General features: G+C 38.7%; 1 protein-coding gene across 2 annotated transcripts in view; it reads left to right on the top strand.

Moving 5' to 3' along the window:
- Window positions 1–18,975, top strand: part of TMTC2 (transmembrane O-mannosyltransferase targeting cadherins 2) — a 459,093-nt gene that overhangs the window by 342,077 nt on the left and 98,041 nt on the right. For both annotated transcript variants that reach the window (XM_069764402.1, XM_069764403.1), the window contains exon 9: window positions 13,185–13,266. In XM_069764402.1, the coding sequence (XP_069620503.1) occupies window positions 13,185–13,266 (82 nt within the window). The remainder of the gene's footprint in view (window positions 1–13,184; window positions 13,267–18,975) is intronic.

Genomic DNA, 18,975 nt, shown 5'->3' with positions numbered 1-18,975 from the left:
GTACACACACAGTCCAGACATCCCACATTACTCAGCCACTACTGGAAAGACCTGGCCTGCACCCTGCATAAAAAACTTGCAAAAAAGAGGTATCATTGGTGTTAGGGAGTGGTCTTGGTCCTGAAGAAATACCAGGGCCAGTCCCTAATGCCAATGAAATTTTTGAAATTTGCTATTTTGAGTTTGATTTATTTTAGTTGCTGTATAAGTACATGTGCAACTCTAAGACTAGTGCTACAGTTTAAGCATTTGTTTATAAAATGCAGTTGGATGGGTCTTTTAACAATAATGTTATACCACCTAGAAGAGTGGTGTAGCAGTGGCATGTCTGGGAGAAGGAGTGGCATTACTTATGCCAGGTATTTGCCAGCAAATTGTTTCTTTGCCAAGACCGAAGACAGTACCTTCATTTATGTTCTGTAGTACACACAGAAAAGCAAAGTTGTTGGATATCCGTCAGATGAATAGCTTTTTGGTGCCCTGTGGGAAGTACGGTATGTCTTTTCCAATAAAAATGTATTAATATTTGCAGTCAGACCAATACCAAAGGATTGAAAGAAGTCCGTAAGATCTCGCGTATCTAATGAAATATCTTGAAGCAACTATAAAGGAAGCCCTGAATAACCTATTTGTCTTACTGCAGGAGTGCAAGTATGCAGTGAAAGCTTATGAGTTCTAGCAGCTCAGTCATTTATTCCTTCCCACAAAGGAAACATAGATCTTGCTTAAGACTCCTAATTGAAGGTCTGACAAAGCCAGGTGCAGTCTTGTTCTTCTAATATACATATCTTCACACCAGGTGGCCTTGGGTACAGTCTTGTTCTCTAATGGTATTAGAAATGGAGCTTTGCAGACCCTCGCAGTGACTGTGCATAAAGGGAACAAGTGAAAGAATGAACTTTTGGGAATTTTTTTTTGCTTTTAATTAGCTCTTCTCTTCATATAAATTGCTGTCAGAAACTTTGTGCTTTTCATTACTAACTGTGTTTTTATTATAAAATGATACTTGTGCTTAAAAATCATGGTTGAGAGCAGATGTTGGAGGCATTACTGTAATGGAAGAAATGGAACTGGCAGCCTAGGTTTATTCTATTTTTCACTATAATATACTGGATGCAGAAAAAGGTAACCACAGCACTATCATGTAGTGTCTCTTCCATAGCAGACAATACCATGATCTCAATATTCCCCCAATTTCAGAAGTTGGGACATGGCCAGATTTCATTGGTGTAAGCGGCATAGCCTGGTGCATCACGCTAAACGAATGTTTCCCAAACTCCAGTCTTCACGGCCCCCAACAGATCATGTTTTCAGAATTTCCATAGCATTGTACAGGTGATGGAATTATTATTAAGGCTACGTTCACATTTGCGGTGCGTTGGCGCAACCGCGGCGACGCATGCGTCATGCGCACCTATATTTAACATGAGGCACATGGACATGCGTTGTCTTGCGTTTTGTGACGCATATGGGTTTTTTGGCGCAAGCATCAGGGCGCAGAGGACGCAGCAAGTTGCATTTTTTTGGCGGCCAAAATCGGCCAAAAAAGGACGCATGCGTCACAAAACAATGCGTTTTTGCATTCGTTGTGCATTGCGTCACCGACGCAACACACAACAGCGCAAATGTGAACGTAGCCTAAGGCATCAGAAACTCACTGGTTCTATCAATACTAAGGAAATCCTGAAAACATAATCTGTTTGGGTGTCATGAGGATGGAGTTGGGAAATGCTGTGCTAAAACACTACTAAAATCAATGCATAATGTAAATGTAACCCGCAAAGAAAGAGATATGTTATATTAATGTTTTTATATATCAGACAAGATAGCTACATTACTTTTTTTTGTAATAGCTTTCATGTGCTGTCCTACCATTGACCTTCTTTTGCTCTTTACTGTGTAATGACATAGCACCCCAACATAGTTAAATAAATGGACAGGTCAACAGATCTGATCACTCCTCATTTGCAGCTCGGAATTTTCTGCTGGTCTCATTGGATTTGATTTTTTTTTTTTTTGCCACCACTGCCAAAAAGAAAAGTACACATAGTTAAAGAAGAGTCGAACAATGGAAACAAAAAAGGTCCCTTGTAAAATGCTTCTTAGAGCCTTTGGCTGGCTTACAAATTGCCAGAAGATTGAATGGTTTTCTGGAGCCGCATTCTTGTTTTGAACCTCCCAATTGAATTTGTAAAAATAAAATGACACAGAATTTATGAATATTTTCATAATGCAGGATTTGTATACCATGATTATGAAACAAAACAAGATTACTTTTTAGCAGGACGGATGTAGTCTGTAGGAATGAGAGGCTTTCTCATCAGCACACCCAGATAAGAAAAACAGTCGTTATTGGCTGCACACATTGTGGATGGCAATATCACTGTTGTATTACAGGCTGGCCAAATCACTAGTCTACCTTGTCATGTATGTCAGGCCAGGTCCACTGGAGCTAGACTCACTCATTGCTAGCATCTCTCCCCACTATAGACTGACCACTAATAGAGTGGAGTCATAGAAGATGTAGTAGCCTCTGTAAGCAGCATATAGAAAAGGGTAGTCATGACTATTCGTCAACAAATATAATATATGGAGTACTATTATCACTATTGCTTGAAAAAACCTGTTATAGCCCTTAACCGATATATGCTGTTCTGTGTCTTTAGATTAATATTGGCTTGCTTATGTAGTCATTTATTTCATTGTTTATATATGACATGCATTATATCCAGTAAATAATTTTCTCTTGTTAGACCACATGCACACATTGAGTATTTGGTCAGTGTTTTACATAAGTATTTATAAGCCGAAACCGGGAATGGAACAATCAGAGGAAATGTATATTAGAAACACGTCACCGCTTCTGTATTTATCGTCCACTCTTGGTTTTGACTTACAAATGCTAAATACTGACCAAATACTCAACATGTGAATGTGGCTTAAGGGTCAAAAATGCACATCAAAACCCACTTTAAAATCACTTGTAATAAGCTTTATACTCATTTCAGTTGGTAAATGATTTGATACATTGATTACTTGGTGCAATATTTTAAAATAAACTTAGTATATTTTATAAGGAATATTAGCCCTTAATTAATTGTCTTAATTGTGCCGCCTTCCCCAACTATCTTTATCATAAATTCGATATGATCATTTCTAGTGTTCCTTTCTGCAACTGTTCCTAAAAGAACTTGAAATCTTCCTTTCCATCCATTTCTCATTATTTTACCCAGCCTTGTTTTTTTCAATCCATCTTTTTTTTTTTTTACTTCTTGCTTCCATATGTAATTGAGACATCTGGCTCCTATTGTTTTTTGTAGGCAAAACATTGTCTGGGTTTGCTGATTTAGGTCTTTGATTAATATTACTTTGGTTACACATTTGCACTTGCACTCCACACCCCCTCCCATCTGTCTTCCCTTTTGCTCTGGTATCTGAATATGAAGGTTGACATGTGGTTAATAGTCTGCAGATACTTCACACTAGTATCATTTTTTATATTGTTTTGACATATATCTTTTATGGGATTCGAATGAAGGCCAAATGTCTTGAATTTTACCAGAGTTAGGCCAAAATGTCATCTCCATTGGTCCTGAAAAAGTAATAGTTTCCAAAAATTGTTTTACATTGGAGAATTGGATGAATTGGAAGTATAAAGGCTGGGGGGTTAGTTTTATGAACTGAAAAGCTTTATGCACTGCTAAAAAAATAAGGGAACACTTAAACATCACAATGTAACTCCAAGTCAATCACACATCTGTGATATCAGCCTGCCCAGTTATGAAGCCACACAGGTTGTTGCTCAGGTAGTGCAGGATGGCACATCAATGCGAGCTGTGGCACGAAGGGTAGCTGTGTCTGTCATCACAATGTCCAGAGCATGGAGCAGATACCAGGAGACAGGCCAGTACACCAGGAGACGTGGAGGGGGCTGTAGGAGGGCAACAACTCAACAGCAGGACCTCAAATTTATCCTTTGTGCAAGTAGGAACAGTGCCAAAGTCCAGCAGGCCACTAACTTCCACGTGTCTACTCAAACTGTTCGAAATACAGTCAATGAGGGTGGCATGAGGGCCCAATGTCCACAAGTGGGTGTTGAGCTTACAGCCCAACACCGTGCAAGGGATTGGCATTTGTCAGAGAACACCAAGATTGACAAATTCAACATTGGCACCATGTGTTCTTCACGGATGAGAGCAGGTTCACACTGAGCACATGTCAGACATCACAGAGTCTGGAGATGCCTTGGAGAACGTTCAGCTGCCTGCAACATTTTCCAGTATGAGCGGTTTAGTAGTTTATCAGTAATGATGTGGGGAGTCATTTCTTTGGAGGGCCGTACAACCCTCCATGTGCTAGCCAGAGGATACCCTGACTGCCATTAGGTATCGGGATGAGACCCTCAGACCCATTTTCAGACCATATACAGGTGCAGTGGGCCCTGGGTTCCTTCTGATGCATGACAATGCTAGGCCTCATGTGGCTGAAGTGTGTCAATTCGTGCATGATGAAGGCATTGATGCTATGTACTTGCCTGCCCTTTCTCCAGAGCTGAATCCAATCGACCATATCTGGGACATCATGTCTCATCCATCACATTGCACTACAGAATGCCCAGGAATTGAACATCCGCCGCCTCATCAGGACCATGCCCAGGCATTTTAGGTAGATCACACAGACATGTGGAGGCCACACACACTACTGAGCATTAGTGATGAGCGAGTGTACTCATTGCTTGGGTTTTCCCGAGCATGCTCTGATGACGTCCGAGTATTTATGACTGCTGAATGATTTACAGCTTAAAATAATGTTCTTTTAAAGCTGCAACCTAATATGCAAAGAGCGTAGTAGCAATGCAAATTTACTATGTGTATTGTAACTTTCAAAACTGTTTTGATGTAGGTATTTGTTGGCAAAGTATGCCTGGATTGTTGAAAAGTAAGAGTCCAGTTATTCTTCTGGTGACAGCATTTGGCTTTAGGGCTGTGTAATGTTTTTGTGGTAATGTGAGAAAGAAATGCTCATCCAGACACTCATCCTGTTCTGGCATGACATGATTGTAATTGCACTGATCTGTGAATTGGGTGGCCTGTTAATCAAACGGCTTAACAACAAAAAGGCTTACAGCCTCCATGTCTGGCAGTTTTAGCATGTTTATAAATCCGATTTTGTTTTTGCTGTGTACAGCAAAACAGACTGAATTTCCAGAAAACTGTGTGTTTAATTGGTCTTTGAATTACAGTAAAAAATGTTTTTTTAATAGTAGACACATTTTTTTTAACTCGTGAGGGTTATGAACTTGGCCACATTGATCTTGAGAATCTATTTTTGGTTAGGAGATGGAACTGAATAATAACTTTGACTTGGATGAAACTATTGTGTAACCTGACACCAATCCTATATTAGAGATTACTGCATTTTACCATATCTGTATTGTTTTGGGAATTTCATTAACATACGGTAAATATAAAATCTGCATCACTTTGTTTTGTAAATTAGCAGATTACTTTCTTACTACTGATTTCCAAAACCATACTACTGCCATATCGCAATAAGTTTCCCTTGTTATACTATTATACTTAAATGCTCCTTAACACGACGAATTGTATCAACAAACAATAATGGGAACAAAACAATTGCTATCATTACTATGAATGCCTGTTCGACAATTAGAGTATGTGTACACGTTAAGTACTTGGTGCAAATATGTCTACGCCATTTCTACCTCTCTTGACAGGAATAGCACAACGGCAAAAACGCACTTATTAATATGGGTGAAATCTGCAGCAAAAATGCTGAAAGAATTAACATGCAGCGGATTTATATCTGCACAAAATCTACAAGTCACAAATAAGCAACATGTGCATGAGACTTCAGGATTCTCACTTTGTTGGCATCAGGGAAACCTTTAGGTTTTGTGACAAATCTGCACCGAAAGAAAAACCGCAATATCACAGCGTGTGCACACAGTCTTATTGGCTTATCTTAATGGGCCATAGTATACATACAGGCCCCTAGTGGAAACATACAAAGGATTTGCAATCAGCTAATAGGTTTCTAATTAAAAACTGCTCTAAAAGTATCATCATTCCATATGTGTGGAGATCTTAATCTTTATCAAAAAGAGTGGATGCTGTCCAAAGGCTTCATTGACCGCCACGGCCACAGGCACCAGTTCAATTATTTTCAGTCCAGATGCCACATCTGGACTGAAAATAATTGAACTGGTGCCTGTGCATGCACCAGTGATGCTTGCTGGGCAATAGGTAATGTATGTATGCAGCCACCTCGTCATTCATTCTCCAACAGCCATTGTCCACTTCATGTAACAGGATCTGGGGTTCGATGACCACGTGGTGAGATATTCTAAGCGTTGACCATCAATTTTAAAGTCCTGGATAACTCCTCTAGGATAATATCACAAACTGCTGCTGTTTTGTGAAACTGTCCTTAAAAAAACATATTCCAAGGGTGGAGACATGTATTTTGTTACAAAAATCAATAGCCGTTTGAAAAAAAAATTCCAAGACTAAGCTATTAAGTTTTTATGTTATGTGCAGTATTTGTACATTTCGGTCTTGACCACCCGGATTTTGTTATCTAAATAAAGAGAGCTGCTCACTTAGAAGTCTGTTCCGATTTCAGGGAAGTGAGTCAATTACATATGTTTTTCAGCTGCAAAAAAACAAAAACGTGTATGTATACATTAAAATTGTGGATACCTGTTTATGCAATGGAATTCTTTTTGTTGGAATGTGCATACTGTACATTCAGTCTGAAGGCAGCAAAATCACAACGGAACACATGAAAAAATGAACTAAAGAAAGAAGTGTCAAACAAGCCCAAATATTTGTTTTACATCTTAGATTCCTTAACGATCTCAATTGGTTTGAGGTTGTGTAATTGTGGACACCATGTCATCTGACACAACACTCCATCTTCTACCCCCCTATTCCCCTGGTCACATAGCTCTTGCATGGCTTGTAGGTGTGTTTAACAAAAATTGTCCAAACTGGGCGTGCGCTAGCGATGTGTCGTCATTGAGTGACGGACCCTCGGACACGGGCTGTAGCGTTTCCAGGTTCGTCACCGCTAGCGCAGATAGAGCCTCTGCTAGCTCGATGGCAAAGTCGGCACTTGCGTTAACGCAGCCAGTTAACGCAATGTGAACCTAGCCTAAGGTGAAAACAGGCTTCAGGGCAAAGGGGTTAAAAAGTAAAAATTATAATTCAGAGTTACAACAATCCTTGCAATGTAATGCTCAATGTTGATATGGTACATTTTCAGGTATTTACTAGTTATTACAAGTAAACATGTAAAGTTACTGTAAAAATGTCCAGATTCAATAGTTTATGAATATTTATTATTTATAATTGAGGGCTTGAGTTTGGCTACTTTTTCATTTTTGAAAATAGGTTAATGCCCAAAATACAGTTGATGATGCAGTAGTTAATGTGAGACATAATATTTAAGTTGGAGATTGTCATTTTATTACATTTTACAACTTAAGAGATATTTTGGGGAATTGAGTGGGTGGATTACTGCAACTCCCCAGAGGTAGTCATCTCTGTGTGTGGTCTAGGGTACCAAGTCCCATGTGAATTTCCTTAATGCTTTTGCTTTTTTACTGTATACAGTATAGTCTCACACTGACATAAAATTATGTTTGTTCCTTTTTCGCGAGTATTCTTAGTATTTAATAAAGTACACTTAATTGTTTTTTCCGAACAAGTGAGATTCAGTGAAAGTATTTATATTGACAGCCATCTGAAGGAAAAATCTAAGGCTGATAATCACATACTGTAGTAAAAACATAATTTAGTCGGTGTGCAGAATTTGGAAACACGTATTTTATGTGGTGGTGATATGTAGTTGTCTCATCACGTGGTGGTGTTGGCCATGAGGATCAGAATCTGACTATCATTCTGAAAAGTATTTGGTTAATATTGGCAACTTTTTTTTCTCCATATTATTTTTCAACATGATTTTCTTATTACTTATTGAAACAGTTGACTTGTGCACTAATATCAGACTGGGCTATTTAGGACTTGCTTCAATTTTCTGGTTGTTAGTAAGTTTTAATAGAGCGGAGTATAATTTATGGACTGTTTCCCCAAAATGTGATTGTTGTACATGCATCTATGTTTCATTTTTCCATTTCTAATATTTTAATAGAAAACTGCCCTTTCCTATCTTGTGAATAATAAGGGCATTATATTCTCAGGATCCCTGCTGCTTTGGGCATGTGCTCTCCACTGTGGTACCTCCTTTGGCATTGTTCTAAAAGCCCCTTCATTACTGACACAGGAAATTCTTACATTGTTGGAAATAGACACAATCTGAAAACAATTAATATAATAAAAAATCAAGAAAAGGCAATAATATGGATTCAATTATTGTTATTAGTGTTTTTTTTTTCTTGCCTGAAGTATTAGGCTATTTGTGTTAGAAGTACTTTTGAAAGCAGTTAATAAGAGACCAAATGAAGAACAGGTAGAGTAGATTTCCTCTTAGGGCACCTGTGAGGAATATGAGAGTTTTATTAATATATTGACAACTGAGCAGTCCATTTCGCTTGTCCATAGGATGATTAGAGTATGATTGGATAGTGTGACAGTTCTTCAATTCCAGAACTAATAACAGCCCACCAGCAAAGTTCTCTGAATTCTTATTTTATGGGGAACCTAACCATTTTTACACATCAAGAAAGCTGACTGTAAGAGAAATTTTAATATTAGGAGTTTAATATTATGTTAATTCTGACATTCTCATGATCTGCACAAAGGGCCATTAAAATCTGTCAACTTCTATTACAGTTTGAGTTGCTAACACAAATGCAGAATCAAGGAATGTATCTAAGGGACTACTAAGTATGTCATTCCTGACACCTTGGTCTGGTGAGCCTGAGCTTCAAAGGATGGGCAGATGTTCCTATGCAGCCAAGCTGGGCATCCACAGTTAATGATACAACCCCTGACAAAAATTATGGAATCACCGGACTTGGAGGATATTTATTCAATTGTTTAATTTTGTAGAAAAAAAGCAGATCACAGACATGGCACAAAACTACAGTTATTTCAAATGGCAACTTTCTGGCTTAAAGAAACACTAAACGAAATCAAGAACAAAAAATGTTGTAGTCAGTAATGGTTACTTTTTTAACCAAGCATAGGGAAAAAATTATGGAATCACCCTGTAAATTCTCATACCCAAAAATAACACTTGCATCAAATTAGAGCTGCTCGTTAGTCTGCATCTAAAAAGGAGTGATCACACCTTGGAGAGCTGTTGCACCAAGTGGAGTGACATGAATCATGGCTCCAACATGAGAGATGTCAATTGAAACAAAGGAGAGGATTATCAAACTCTTAAAAGAGGGTAAATCATCACGCAATGTCGCAAAAGATGTTGGTTGTTCACAGTCAGCGGTGTCTAAAATCTGGACCAAATTCAAACAACATGGGAAGGTTGTTGAAGGCAAACATACTGGTAGACCAAGGAAGACATCAAAGCGTCAAGACCAGAAATGTAAAGCAATATGTCTCCAAAACAGGAAATGCACAACAAAACAAATGAGGAACAAATGGGTGGAAACTGGAGTCAACGTCTGTGACCGAACTGTAAGAAACCGCCTAAAGGAAATGGGGTTTACATACAGAAAAGCTAAACAAAAGCCATCATTAACACCTAAACAGAAAAAAACAAGGTTACAATGGGCTAAGGAAAAGCAATCGTGGACTGTGGATGACTGGATGAAAGTCATATTCAGTGATGAATCACGAATCTGCGTTGGGCAAGGTGATGATGCTGGAACTTTTGTTTGGTGCCAAGCCAATGAGATTTATGAAGATGACTGTCTGAAGAGAACATGCAAATTTCCACAGTCATTGATGATATGGGGCTGCATGTCAGGTAAAGGCACTGGGGAGATGTCTGTTATTACATCTTCAATAAATGCACAAATTTATGTTGATATTTTGGACACTTTTCTTATCCCATCAATTGAAAGTATGTTTGGGGATGATAAAATCATTTTTCAAGATGATAATGCATCCTGCCATAGAGCAAAAAATGTGCAAACAGTCCTTGAAAAAAGACATATAAGGTCAATGTCATTGCCTGCAAATAGTCCGGATCTCAATCCAATTGAAAATCTTTGGTGAAGTTGAAGAAAATGGTCCATGGCAAGGCTCCAACCTGCAAAGCTGATCTGGCAACAGCAATCAGAGAAAGTTGGAGCCAGATTGATGAAGAGTACTGTTTGACACTCATTAAGTCCATGCCTCAGAGACTGTAAGCTGTTATAAAAGCCAGAGGTGGTGCAACAAAATACTAGTGATGTTTTGGAGTTTTTTTTTGTCTTTCATGATTCCATAATTTTTTCTTCAGAATTGAGTGATTCCATGATTTCCCCCTATGCTTGATTAAAAAAAAGTAACCATTACTACCACATTTTTTGTTCTTGATTTCTTTTAGTGTTTCTTAAAGCCAGAAAGTTGCCATTTGAAATGACTTTAGTTTTGTGTCATGTCTGTGATCTGCTTTTTTACTACAAAATTAAACAACTGAATGAACATCCTCCAAGGCCGGTGACTCCATAATTTTTGACAGGGGTTGTAGTAAGGGGGATGAAAGAAAATTAGATCTTTAATATACACTCTACTTGCCTACTTATTAGCCCACAGTCCAGTTACAGACTTGCTATTTCCCTATTAAAATATAGGCTGTCCTTGAAATTTGAGCTCAGGAATAGACATATAAAAGATGGGTTAAACAAAGGAAATCTGATAACATATTGGGGGTCATTTGAGCGTAGTATGATCCATAAACCTTCCCTGCCCTCAAGAAAATAGATGAAGAACTATAGTTGGAACCAGGCTTCTCCGAACATCTCTATGGAGTCAGGTGACTGGTGAGCCCCAACTTGGCTTTCCCAAACATATCCATGGGGCTCAGGTGGGTCCAAATCATGGCTTCCTCAAATGTATTCATGGTTGCAGTAATGGTCGATGGAGCAGATCTGTATTTTTCAGCGGGGGCTTTGGTCCTCTGAGCTGGTATCCTGCAGAATGTCAAATCTGTGTCCGTCATGATGGAGTCATGATGTCCTGGCTGCTGCCTTGTAGGGGGTTCCTGGCTGTGGTTTTGTAAAGACTCTCTGTTTTTTTTGGATCTCTTGTTACAAAGGCATATCGAATATATATAGTTCACAACTGTTGTCCTTCAAGCCATCACCCAGAGGTCAAGAGGAAGATGTGATTAGATTAACTCGCATTGTTTGAGCATTTAATCAATTTGCATAGTTAGTCCTTCTCTGTTTTGCAGATCAGCAAACTAGCTGGCCTAGACAATGTGTAATGAACATATTAACAAACATCTGTTATTCAATTACCCTGCATCTTTGTCATTCAGGATAACTGCACAATATGTTACAATAAACATCAACTTAAAAGTCAATATTACAGGTTCATATGAACAATAGTGTGTGTTTTCTTGACAAACTAATGTAAAAGACACAAATTCAAAGGTCAGCATATAAGTCTATGCCTCCGTTGCTTACTGAAAATATACATCTGGATAATTAAGATTAAATGTGTGTCATCACATAACTGTTTGCATATTTGTATGTAGACACATTTTTTTCTCTGTTTATTCATTTCTTCTGAGCACTTTAGTGCATTTGGTACTTTTATGCTCCAAATATTCCATAATCTTTTGGAGAGTTTGTGGCCTTTGACTATTAGACAGTAATATATATTTTATGGGACTCATCACCCTGTTTGTGGGATAAATGATTGAAGTATGTTATGTATCTTGGATGTGTGGACTGTGCTGGGGTGGGATTTATGCTCACCTTGCAGCACATGACAGACTTTGAGTGCAAGATTGAGTGAAAGGAGGTCGATTAACACTTAGTTTCACCCCACGTCACGTGATTTGAAGAGTGTAAGCGACACTGACTATTCCTCTTTAATTTATGCTTATTACTTATTTATTGTGCAGTTTTTCTGAATAAATAGTCCGGAGCTTTGTCCAACCCTCTCAGTATTCCTCAGTAAGAAGTGTCAGCTCACTTTATAAGTTTGTCAAGTTGTCGGCATGTACACCCACTAAATTATACATTTTGTAATTGGCGGAAACCCTAATTAATACTCATGAGGAAGAATTGTGATTAAGATGAAATTCAGAGATTTTTGAAGCTGAGAAGGTGCAGACATGAATTGGTCATCAAACATTGCAAACATTTGTAAAATTTTGAATTTCTATAATTCTCTTATAAATTATTAAAATTGACCATTTTGTACCACTTGCACTCATTAAAATGGGAGATAATCTGCACTGCTCTGCATCAACCACTAAACAATGTCCATAGTTGCAGAATTTTACTGTATACATTGTTTACATTCGGCCTTTTGGGAAATATCAGCTGCATCTTTGGGGGTGACAGGTGTCGATCTTACAGATGTCATAAGATCCTAAATGGAGCTATTGGCTAAGGTGCATATACCTAAATATATTAAATATTTTTTTAAGAAAACAAATGTCTGGCACCACCATATTAGAAAGTTACTTGGGTGATGGAGACCATCATCTAGCACCTTGCAATACTTTACCTCATAAGGATTAATTAGAAGTTGAAAAGTTACAACATTGCTGGCAGTTCAAAGCAAGTTTAAATGTCAGGAGATCTCCTAGACACTTTTTGGATATTTGAAACATATACTATTTTACATAGCTTTTAGATTAATTCATTTAAAACGTAACATTTAAATATTACTAACATATTTGTAACCATCATAGATAGTGACATCAATTAAATATGACTCTCAAAACAATAACTTTTTAAACTACTTAAGAAGTTTATGGAAAAGTCACCACAAAGCAGCAAGGAATGTGTGTGTGGAGCCATTGACGGACCACCCAAGAGCTTAATGTGGTTGTGGTGGTGGAGATAATTATGTTCATAATTTTCCTACATATCTTCACTCACTTCCAATGTATCAGTCTAAAAAGTTCAAGGAAATTTGAAGTATAGTCCATTAGGTAGATGTAAAGGAAAAGTAAATTAAAAAAAAAAAAATATATATATATATATTATTTTTTATTTTATTTTTTTAAATTGTTTTCTTTTGCATAACTTACGGTATATCATAAAAAATAAAAAAATATATGTTTGCTTTTAGGGTCGTAAAAGTGAAGCTGAGCGTTACTTTTTGAAAGCAATTCAGCTGGATCCCACCAAAGGAAATTGTTATATGCATTATGGTGAGTTATCAGTAACAATAGTCCTCATCTTATGTACTGTTCTTGGCCATGGTTTTTATGTGCTTTTTGTTGTATTATTTTAAGGGGCATTTATTTTATATTTATTAATAAACTACCTAAAAGTTTGGTATCTGTTTTTTCACCTATTCATCTATGTAAGCTTTCAACATAAAGGATGTCAACTGAACCTTTAAAGAATAACCATTGTTTTACTTATTTATTTTTCATAAATCAATAATACACATGAAAATAGAAAACTTTGTAATATGTCTTACTAAATAAATCTGCCTCTTTCTTCCCCTGTACGGATTATTCCTTGTCTAAATTCCTAATGCACTGGTCAGGCTACTTTCACACTAGCGTCAGAATGGGCCCGTCGCAGTGCATCGGGCCGAAGTACCGACGCATGCTGTGAAGTAAAAGCACAACGGGGGGCAGCGGATGCAGTTTTTCAACGCATCCGCTGCCCCATTGTAAGGTCCGGGGAGGAGGGGGCGGAGTTCTGGCCGCGCATCCGCGGTCGGAAATGGCGGACACGACGCACTAAAAAAGTTACATGTAGCGTTTTTTGTGCCGACGGTCCGCCAAAACACGACGCATCCGTCGCACGATGGAAGCGATGTGTGGCAATCCGTTGCAATGCGTTGCTAATGAAAATTTATGGAGAAAAAACGCATCCTGCGGGCAACTTTGCAGGATGCGTTTTTTCTCCATAACGACGCATTGCGACGGAGGCCAAACGACGCTAGTGTGAAAGTAGCCTAAAATGTTCTCATTCATTGCTTATGCAAATTGTCTCTTCATGGAGTCAAAGAAATCAAATCATATAGAGGAAGAGGACTTGAACTCTAGCACCACCTAGCCTCTTCCTTTCTAAAAGAACGATTTGCATTTTTAATTTTCCCCAAGAGCATGCATGGCTTTTAAGTCTCCTCACTCTGACATGCCAGGCTTGACATGTCACTCTCCACAAGGACAAACCTTTCCCCTTAGACCTCATAATAAAGTAATAAACTGGAAGGCGAGATTGCAGTTGCTGCTCAAAAAGTTCTATTAACATTCATTTGATGTGATCTTGCATTAAACTGTCTTCCTTTAGCTACTCTTTCCTCTCCATAGAATTTTGAAAGCACCGATTGCCATCTCCTATTTCAGTCACTGAATGCTGGTTTTACCCGTGAATTGAGAATTTTGAGAATAATCAATCCAGGATAAATATAAAGCAGATTTCTATGGGGGATATTACAGAGCTTCTTATTTTTACGTGTACTTTTGTTTTATGAAATTAATTAATCAGTTACTTTTATAATTGTATGGTGTTGTTTTCAAGAAAAGTATTATTTTTACAATTTTATTTCATTTTGGTAATTGACTTTAACATTGTAGTACATGAGCATCCTAGGTGTTGTGCTAAAAATATCTGTATCTTGGGTATTATACCTCATAGTAAGACTAAAAATCGAGCATGTTTTTCACCTAGTTTATATTTTTATCTATGTACATACTGTCGCAGATTCTAGTCATATCCATAATGAAAATTAATCTTAAAGAATGACTAATTTGGTCATAGTTGCTGTAGTTTGTATTATAATGTTATCCAAAGAGATTTAGATCTGCATAAGTGCACAACACAGATATGGAATAGATCATTGGTGGTACTCGCACATGTAATAAATAAACCAATCAATCTGGAAAGTGATGCATCCCTGGAATCAGGATGCCTTGCCTTATGTTATGCTGCTCTTACATTATGTAGCAGAAGCCTACTGACAGATTCCCGATAACCTTTCCCGAAATATCCGAAATATGATGTACAGTTACATCGTTACGGGTACCTGACTTTGATATGGGCTCACACGCCAAGCCCGCCTCACTCCCAGCAGATGATGGAGGAGTTATAGCAGTGTAGCACTATAGCAGCCGTGGGTGGAGCAGAACTCCACTCTCTGATTTTATCTTGTTAAATGACGCTGTCAATCTTTGATAGTGGCATTTAACACTTTCATAACCGTAGGTATTTTTGTTTTTGTTTTTTGCTCCCCTTCTTCCCAGAGCCATAACTTTTTATTTTCTTTCAATATGGCCATGTGAGGAATTGTTTTTTGCGGGACGAGTTCTAATTTGGAATGACACCATTGGTTTTAACATATCGTGCAGTGGAAAATGGGAAAAAATTCAAAGTGCAGTGCAATTGCAAAAAAGTGCAATTCTACAATTTGTTTTTTGATTGGCTTTTTTACTATGTTTACTAAATGCTAAAACTGAGCAACCACTATGATTCTCCAGGTCATTACGAGTTCATAGACACCAAACATGTATAGGTTTCTTTTTATTTAAGTGGTGAAAAAAATTCCAAAATTTGTGAAAAAAAGAAAAAAAACTTGTGTCACTTTCCGATACCTGTAGCGTCTCCATTTTTCATGATCTCGGGTTGGGTGAGGGGCTATTTTTTGTGCGTCGAGCTGACATTTTTAAAGATACCATTTTTTATCGCCTGTTATTGCATTTTAATGCAATTTAGCGGCGACCAAAAAAAACGTAATTTTGGCGGTTTGGCTTTTTTCTCGTTACGCCATTAAGCGATTGGGTTAATTGGGTTAATTCTTTTATATTGATAGATCGGGCGATTCTGAACGCAGCGATACCAAATATGTGTATGTTTGATTTTTTTTTTATTGTTCTATTTTGAATGGGGCAAAAGGGGGGTGATTTGAACTCTGTTTTTTTAAATATATTTTTAACCCCTCTGTGACCTTAGACGTACTATCCCGTCGAGGTGCCCTGGGCCTATCTGACCCTGGACGGGATAGTACGTCATAGCGATCGGCAGCGCTCACGGGGGGAGCGCCGCCGATCGCGGCCGGGTGTCAGCTGCTTATCGCAGCTGACATCCGGCACTATGTGCCAGGAGCGGTCACGGACCGCCCCCGGCACATTAACCCCCGGCACACCGCGATCAAAGATGATCGCGATGTGCCGGCGGTGCAGGGAAGCACCGCGCAGGGAGGGGGCTCCCTGCGGGCTTCCCTGAGCCCCCCGCAGCAACGCGATGTGATCGCGTTGCTGCGAGGGTCTTACCTCCTTCCCTCCCTGCTCCAGGCCTGGATCCAAGATGGCCGCGAATCCGGGTCCTGCAGGGAGGAAGGTGGCTTCACAGAGCCTGCTCAGAGCAGGCACTGTGAAGCCTGCAGCGCTGCAAGTCAGATCAGTGATCTGACAGAGTGCTGTGCAAACTGTCAGATCACTGATCTGTGATGTCCCCCCATGGGACAAAGTAAAAAAGTTTAAAAAAAATTTTCCAAATGTGTAAAAAAAAAAATTAAAAAAAATATTCCTAAATAATAAAAAAAAAAATATTATTCCCATAAATACATTTCGTCATCTAAATAAAAAAAAAAACATTAAAAGTGCACATATTTAGTATCGCCGCGTCCGTATGACCCGACCTATAAAACTGGCCCACTAGTTAACCCCTTCAGTAAACACCATAAGAAAAAAAAAAAAACCGAGGCAAAAAACAACGCTTTATTATTATACCACCGAACAAAAAGTGGAATAACACGCGATCAAAAAGACAGATATAAATAACCATGGTACCGCTGAAAATGTCATCTTGTCCCGCAAAAAATGAACCGCCATACAGCATCATCAGCAAAAAAATAAAAAAGTTATAGTCCTGAGAATAATTCGATGCAAAAATAATTATTTAGTTAAATAGTTTTTATCGTATAAAAGCGCCAAAACATAAAAAAATGATATAAATGAGGTGTCAATGTAATCGTACTGACCCAAAGAATAAAACTGCTTTATCAATTTTACCAAACGCGGAACGGTATAAACGCCTCCCCCAAAAGAAATTCATGAATAGCTGGTTTTTGGTCATTCTTCCTCACAAAAATCGGAATAAAAAGCGATCAAAAAATGTCACGTGCCCGAAAATGTTACCAATAAAAACGTCAACTCGTCCCGCAAAAAACAAGACCTCACAAGACCTCACATGACTCTGTGGACCAAAATATGGAAAAATTATAGCTCTCAAAATGTGGTAACGCAAAAAATATTTTTTTGCAATAAAAAGCGTCTTTCAGTGTGTGACGGCTGCCAATCATAAAAATCCGCTAAAAAACTCGCTATAAAAATATATCAAACCCCCCTTCATCACCCCCTTAGTTAGGGAAAAATAAAAAAATTTTATTTATTTCCATTTTCCCGTTAGGGTTAGGGCTAGGGCTAGGGTTAGGGTTAGGGCTAGGGTTGGGGCTACAGTTAGGGTTGGGGCTACAGTTAGGGTTAGGGTTTAGATTACATTTACAGTTGGGAATAGGGTTGGGATTAGGGTTAGGGGTGTGTCAGGGTTAGAGGTGTGGTTAGGGTTACCGTTGGAATTAGGGTTAGGGGTGTGTTTGGATTAGGGTTTCAGTTATAATTGGGGGGTTTCCACTGTTTAGGCACATCAGGGGCTCTCCAAACACGACATGGCGTCCGATCTCAATTCCAGCCAATTCTGCGTTGAAAAAGTAAAACAGTGCTCCTTCCCTTCCAAGCTCTCCCGTGTGCTCAAACAGGGGTTTACCCCAACATATGGGGTATCAGCGTACTCAGGACAAATAGGACAACAACTTTTGGGGTCCAATTTCTCCTGTTACCCTTGGGAAAATACAAAACTGGGAGCTAAAAAATAATTTTTGTGGGAAAACAAAAAGATTTTTTATTTTCACGGCTCTGCGTTATAAACTGTAGTGAAACACTTGGGGGTTCAAAGTTCTCACAACACATCTAGATAAGTTTGTGGGGGGGTCTAGTTTCCAATATGGGGTCACTTGTGGGGGGTTTCTACTGCTTAGGTACATTAGGGGCTCTGCAAACGCAATGTGACGCCTGCAGACCATTCCATCTAAGTCTGCATTCCAAATGGTGCTCCTTCCCTTCCGAGCCCTCCCATGCGCCCAAACGGTGGTTCCCCCCCCACATATGGGGTATCAGCGTACTCAGGACAAATTGGACAACAACTTTTGGGGTCCAATTTCTCCTGTTACCCTAGGGAAAATACAAAACTGGGGGCTAAAAAATAATTTTTGTGGGAAAAAAATTGTTTTATTTTTATGGCTCTGCATTATAAACTTCTGTGAAGCCCTTGGTGGGTCAAAGTGCTCACCACACATCCAGATAAGTTCCTTAGGGGGTCTACTTTCCAAAATGTTGTCACTTGTGGGGGGTTTCAATGTTTAGGCACATCAGTGGCTCTCCAAATGCAACATGGCGTCCCATCTCAATTCCTGTCAATTTTGGCATGAAAAGTCAAACGGTGCTCCTTCCCTTCCGAGCTCTACCATGTGCCCAAACAGTGGTTTACCCCCACATATGGGGTATCAGCATACTCAGAACAAATTGTACAACAACTTTTGAGGTCCAATTTCTTCTCTTACCCTTGGAAAAATAAAAAATTGGGGGCAAAAATATTATTTTTGTGAAAAAATATGATTTTTTATTTTTATGGTTCTGCATTATAAACTTCTGTGAAGCACTTGGTGGGTCAAAGTGCTCACCACACCTCTAGATAAGTTCCTTAGGGGGTCTACTTTCCAAAATGGTGTCAATTGTGGGGGGTTTCAATGTTTAGGCACATCAGTGGCTCTCCAAACGCAACATGGTGTCCCATCTCAATTCCTGTCAATTTTGCATTGAAAAGTCAAATTGCCCTCCTTCGCT

This window comes from Ranitomeya imitator, chromosome 4, assembly GCF_032444005.1.
Source record: "Ranitomeya imitator isolate aRanImi1 chromosome 4, aRanImi1.pri, whole genome shotgun sequence".
Taxonomy (NCBI): Eukaryota; Metazoa; Chordata; class Amphibia; order Anura; family Dendrobatidae; genus Ranitomeya; species Ranitomeya imitator.
Note: the sequence above shows the minus strand (reverse complement) of the source record. Positions and strands in the feature narration are given on the sequence as shown.